Raw genomic sequence first — 6,000 nt, forward strand, 5'->3', positions numbered from 1 at the left:
GTGCCATGATAACTATGTTGTATCCAGACTAGATAGGTATGGACCAACTATATATAACACTATTTTGGTGCCATGATAACTATGTTGTATCTTGTTATGACACAAACTTTTTTTCCATTTTATAATTTATTTTATTTTTTTTCAATTTTCTTTTTAATTTAGACAAATATTTTTTTAAATATAACATAATAAATAAAACATAATGTTTAAAAATTATAAATAACATAAAATAATTTTTAAAGATTAAAATTAACATAGAGATTAAATTACACATAACATTCAAATTAAAAAAAAAACAAAAAAATTACATCCAAATTCAAAAAAAAAAAAATACAACGCTATTCATTATTGTTATTGTTACCATAGAAGATATAATCCACCAAGTCTTCTCGAAGTTGTCTGTTTGCGTCTTGAATGTCAACAACGCGATGCAAATAATCTGCTGTTTCAGGTTAAAACTGAACGTGTCTGGGCTCCGTTGGGATATAGTGTACAATATTTCACCCTTTATCTTCTACTACCATGTTATACATTATGATACATGCATACATGATATATCGTAGAGTTTCTAAATCCAATGGTCGTGCTGCATGTCTGACTATATGCCACTTCGCCTTCAGCACTCCAAAAGCACGTTCCACATCCTTACGTACTCCTTCTTGTCTTCTTTTAAAAAATTTGTCTCGTTTTTCAACTGGGTGGCGGAATGCCTTCACGAATATGGAATACTGAGGATATATTCCATCTGTAAGGTAATACCCATATTTGTATTCGTTTCCATTCACCGTGAAAGGAGCATCACAGGTCTTTTCATTCAAAAGATCGTCGAATATTGGCGATTGATCAAGAACGTTGACGTCATTGTTGGAACCCGCAACCCCAAAAAATGCATGCCAAATCCATAAATCTTGAGAAGCAACAACCTCTAAAACCAACGAAGGTGATCCGTGATGACCACTTGCGTATTGCCCTTTCCATGCTACCTGGACAATTTTTCCATTTCCAGTGTGTGCAATCAATGCTTCCGATCATTCCGGGAAGCCCATGGCGTTCTTCATGCACCGCATACAATTCTTGCAAATCATGCAACGAAGGTTTCACAAATACACGTCCCCAAAAGTTTCAACAACACCCCTTGACAATGTATACAAACTCTCCCTTACGGTTCTTTTGGACATTCTCATATAGTCGTCCATGGTGTCAGGTGACTCCCCCATAGCCATCAAACGAATGGCCGCAACACATTTATGAAACGTTGTAAACCCTTGTCTACCTCTAGCATCATATCTTAACTGAAAAAATTCATACCTAAACATAAATTAACTACAGTTTAAAAATATATTGTATATGTTGTAAAATTAAAGAAACATGTAGTACATTTTTATTTATTTTGTATAAAAGTATAGTAAAGAAGCGATACCGGCTTTCCAAAGCGTTGTCGATTTGTAAGAGCACATCCCTACGCAAACAAAATCTTCTTTTGAAGTCCTTCGCCCTGTATACACAATTATCCGCAAAGTAATCGCGATATAGATGTTCGTGTGCTTCCTCGTGATTTCTATTTAACATCGCACGTTTTGTTAGTAGCGGGGATGGGTCTGGTTGTAACAGGTCGGTAGTGTAATAATGATACATCATCCTGAAGAAAATATCGTCATCTGGATCATTGGACGAGTCGAAAAGCTCCATATTTTTTTTGAAGATAATTGAAACTATGTAGAGAGGAAAAGAGAAATTGTGTGAAATTTTTTATAAAATGGTAGGTATTTATAGGGTAAATGATTTTTTTTGTTAACAGTTAATTTTTTTTATACCGTTGCCATTTTAAACGTTTGAAAACATTTAAAATTTGTGCATTTCATCCAGTCGCGACGGCAACGAGATTCAACCTCGACGAGCAAAAACGAGTAGGGGGGGGGGCGGTGTTCCCCCCGTCACGACGCCATTGAGGCGTGCCACATCATCCCCGTTGCTTCTCGTTTGGCCCATACCGCATAGTCTTATGGTTTTATATCGTGTTGAGAAAAGCTTTGTAAGAATAAAACATTTTTAAATTATGGTGAAATAGTGCTTTGAGTTGACGATTTATGGGGAGTGGTTCAAGGCGGTACTGGCGGCTACACCACTTTGTACCCATGGTACTGCAAAAATGGAAGAATATTGGGTTACCTAAGCAGTCGTCGCCTGTCTCTCTTTCTACCCTCTATTAAGACTATTGACTGATACTCATTTTTTCGTAGTTCCGCAATCAATCCGACACAACTATGCGTGTCATAAAAAGGTGAATCGGAGATAGGATGCCTATTAGCCTAAGATATATAACGAAAGTCATAGTAATCGTAAAAGAGAACTTGTGCATATAAAGAACGTCAAAATATAACTTCGTATGAAGATTCCGTCGATCTAAAGTCAGTCGAGAACGAAATTCGTATGAAAGAGTTATGATTTTTATACGGGTTTTAACACTCTAAGCCATTTAAAAATATAAAATTAAAAATAAATGAGAATTAGCCAACGTAGTCTAAATGAAAGTTGTATTACTCGTCGATAGCTATGTGTGGATATAAAGAACGTCAAAATTGAAGATTGTATGAGAAATATATTGAAACATCCCAAAAATACAAGCCAAAAATTTCATTTGAAAACATTATTAAAACCATAATATCCAAATATCATATAAGAAAACCATAAGTCGTGTATCTCAAAATGTCATAAAATATGTCTCATATCAAAAATGATGTCAAGATCATGTCAAAAATATCAGAGTCTAACTCCCAGGCTAAAACTGTGGTGTGTGCCATGCCATCATCCTGATCCCTTCCCCTTGCTAGCTGAAGTACCTGAAACCAAAACTGAAACTGTAACCACGAAGCTTAGTGATCTCCCCCAAACTACAACATACCATACAATAACATATAAAGCACATACTGGGCCTTGCCCACTGCATCGGACCGAAGTCTGGAACTGAATAGGGCCTTGCCCACTACATCGGACCAAAGTCTGGAACTAACTAAGGCCTTGCCCACTGCATCAGACCAAAGTCCGAAACTAACTAGGGCCTTGCCCATTGCATCAGAACAAAGTCCGGAACTAACTAGGGCCTTGCCCACTGCATCGGACCGAAGTCTGGAACTAACTGAACATAGCATAACATAATCATAACATATAACAATAACACATATACTACATACTGCATCGGACCGCAGTCCGGAACACATAACACATAGACATGCCTGAATCACAAAGACATCAAGCATACTGAACTATTTCTCGGGACCACCCCGGCATCGGACCGCAGTCCGGAACTACTGTTATCTAAACGGGCCGGCATTGTGGCCGTAGACCCGTTCCTACTGGAAGGAAACTCACCTCACACTGCTAAAGTCCCGCTGACAAAACCATAACTGTTGGATGACTACTTTATCCCAATTAATAATTAGTTTCCAACTCGTAACCATAAGTCTATGCTTGGGGTAAAAGACTACTTTACCCCTATCTTAGCTTGACTCAAGCCCAAGGCCCAAAAGTCTAATAATGGACCAAGGCCCAATTATGGCCCAATTTCCCAATTGGGCCCAAGTCTCTACATGGTCTTGATCAAAGGCCCAATCATTCATTCTTGGTCCAACACTTGACATTCTCGTAGTCCAACATCTTATAATCATCAAGGCCCAGATTATGGCCCATCTATGGCCTAATTTTCCAAATTAGGCCCAATCCCTCACATGGGTCTTACTCTAGGACCAATAAATTATTCTAAGCCCAATTGCTTGTTATTGGATGGTCCATTATCATCCCAATTGTCAAAGCCCAATAGAAAGGCCCAACTCAAAGTCCAAGTGAAATTAGGGTTTTACATAAAATGACAATTAGGGTTAAGTTTCCTACTTAACCCGTTAATGACTTAATCCATTAAGTCCTTTAATCTACTAGATAAATGATATGGAATAATTTGGGCTTAATACACAATCCAATCCCAATGGCTCAAAAGTGGGCCCAAATAAGTCTAAGGCCCAAATACTTCCAGTTAGGGTTTTCCACCCAAACATGGCCTAATAGGCCCAAAATTAATCTTTAAGTCCATTAGGATTTTGGCTAGGTCCATTAGGGTTTTGCTTATAGGGCACCACCCACTACCACCTCGGGTAGTGGTGGTCAATGGCGGCTCACGGCGGCGGCCACCACCTTACGGTGGTGGTTTGAGTTTCTTTTCATTATTCTTTTGGAAATTACAATTACAATGCTTAATCCAAAGATAAAAACACAAACACACACACACACACTAACTAACATACACACACACAACCACCTTAGTGGTGGCTCGTGGCGGCGGTGGCTTTTTCCGGCCAAATAAAACACACCACACAAACCCAACGAAAAATACACCCACCTACATTATAATCTTGCAAGCAACTCCAGCCACCCCCTTGGTGGCCCTCGGAGGTCTGACAGCAGCATAGTTGACAGCGACAACCACCATGGCCGGCTGCCATGGTGGTTCTTCATGGCTTGCACCCATCAGAAGAGACGTACCAACCTTCATTCGATCCTGAAACAACAACCCGAACGCACCCAATCCCTTGCAATGACAGGCGGTGATGGGTGACGACCGGAGCAATTGGAAGGTTTTTTGGTGGCGGCAGTGACCGCTAGCAGTGGCCTGAATGAAATGAAGACATGAGAACGTTGTTTGCAGCAAGGAGACGATGCGCCCAACACAACAACGACCACGATGCCCGTCGATGGTCCTAGTCCTCAACCATACCAGAGCAACATGGCGGTCTTCAACATGGTGGCTCATCGCTTCGTCGTTGACCGACATGACGATAGAGCGGCGACTATCGGCAGTTGGAATGCAGCGGCTCTCAGCAGCAACACACATGTCGGTGACGGAGTGGCAGCGTCGGAGAATGGAAAAGGAAGGTGGTGGTGGCGCTGCAAGTTGAAGAAGGGGAAGGGAAATGGCGACCGGTGCTTAGAGGTTGGTGGCTGCAACCTTTTCTTTAGGGATAGGGTTCCCGTAAGGATATATACCCGGTGCCTCTCTAACTTATTTCCAAATTAATAGGATCAGCCCCTCCTATCCTCTTTTCTCTCAAAATGAGTCCATTATTTACCCATTTAACCCTGGCTTTGGAAATCTCTTTCAATTTAAATCCATATATTACCAAACGTACCCCGACCTTCGAAATCCTTTTTAATTTAATCCAGAACTTACACTTTTGACCCCTGACTTTTAAAATTCTTCACAAATTAGTCTGGGGCTTACATTTACTAATTTATTTAAATAACCGGGGCGTTACATATATGAATTTTTGAAAAATTAGAGATCGGCATGCGCCTGCGACACACGCTTCTAGAAGGCGCAGGCGTGGACTAGTCGGAGAAAGCAACGCGTCACATTTATGGAGGAGCTCTACAAATAGGTTACAACCCCTATTCATTCCCTCACACTATAAGAACTCTTTCTTTGAAAATTCTACTTCTTGAGTCCAAAAATTCTTTGTAATTAGGATATTTTGGAGGAGCTCTGAGTCATCGAAGAGTTCATCAATTTGAAGTATTGAAGTCGGAGTTGTGCCTGCGAACTTTTCAGACTTTTTGTCAGAAATCTCTATAAGTTAAGCTACACTTATTATGCTTTAGGTGTAACTTATATTTGTATTCACAGTCGTTGTTATGAATTTATAAATAAGATTTATCAGTGATCTCAAGTCATAATACTGATTGATCTACTTATGTGAAACATCCTAAAAATACGAGCCAAATTTAAAAAAAAAAAAAATCATTTATCAAACATAAATCTCATTGCCATAAAATAAAATTGTAAAACAAGTATCTCAAAACTCATAAAATCTGATAACAAATAACAATCTCACAATGAAAATAAGAGTAAACTCCCAGGCTGTTCATCAGTAGTGTATGTAATGCCATCAGCTCGAGCCCTTTCCTTTACTCGTTGAAGTACCTGAAACCAAAATTGAATCTTTAAGCACAAAG

The 6,000-nt window shown here is 39.5% G+C and overlaps 1 protein-coding gene across 1 annotated transcript; it reads right to left on the reverse strand.

The window, feature by feature from the left end:
* Positions 1–500: 500 nt before the first annotated feature.
* LOC111898164 (uncharacterized) lies at positions 501–1,689 on the reverse strand. The gene is made up of 3 exons (XM_052769936.1): positions 1,421–1,689; positions 1,164–1,308; positions 501–983 (listed from the first exon to the last, which is right to left on the reverse strand). The coding sequence occupies exons 1-3, from the start codon at positions 1,687–1,689 to the stop codon at positions 501–503; spliced, it is 897 nt and encodes a 298-aa protein (XP_052625896.1).
* Positions 1,690–6,000: the final 4,311 nt, after the last annotated feature.

The sequence above is a fragment of the Lactuca sativa genome, chromosome 3 (genome assembly GCF_002870075.4).
Source record: "Lactuca sativa cultivar Salinas chromosome 3, Lsat_Salinas_v11, whole genome shotgun sequence".
NCBI classification, from domain to species: Eukaryota; Viridiplantae; Streptophyta; class Magnoliopsida; order Asterales; family Asteraceae; genus Lactuca; species Lactuca sativa.

Bases quoted from the DNA above. Each gene is read 5' to 3' on its own strand.
- LOC111898164 (XM_052769936.1), bottom strand. From the start codon at position 1,689: ATGGAGCTTTTCGACTCGTCCAATGATCCAGATGACGATATTTTCTTC. The intron at 1,309-1,420 runs GTATCGCTTCTT...ATTTATGTTTAG, and splicing joins GACAACGCTTTGGAAAGCCG to GTATGAATTTTTTCAGTTAA. The intron at 984-1,163 runs GTAAGGGAGAGT...AAAATTGTCCAG, and splicing joins TGAGAATGTCCAAAAGAACC to GTAGCATGGAAAGGGCAATA.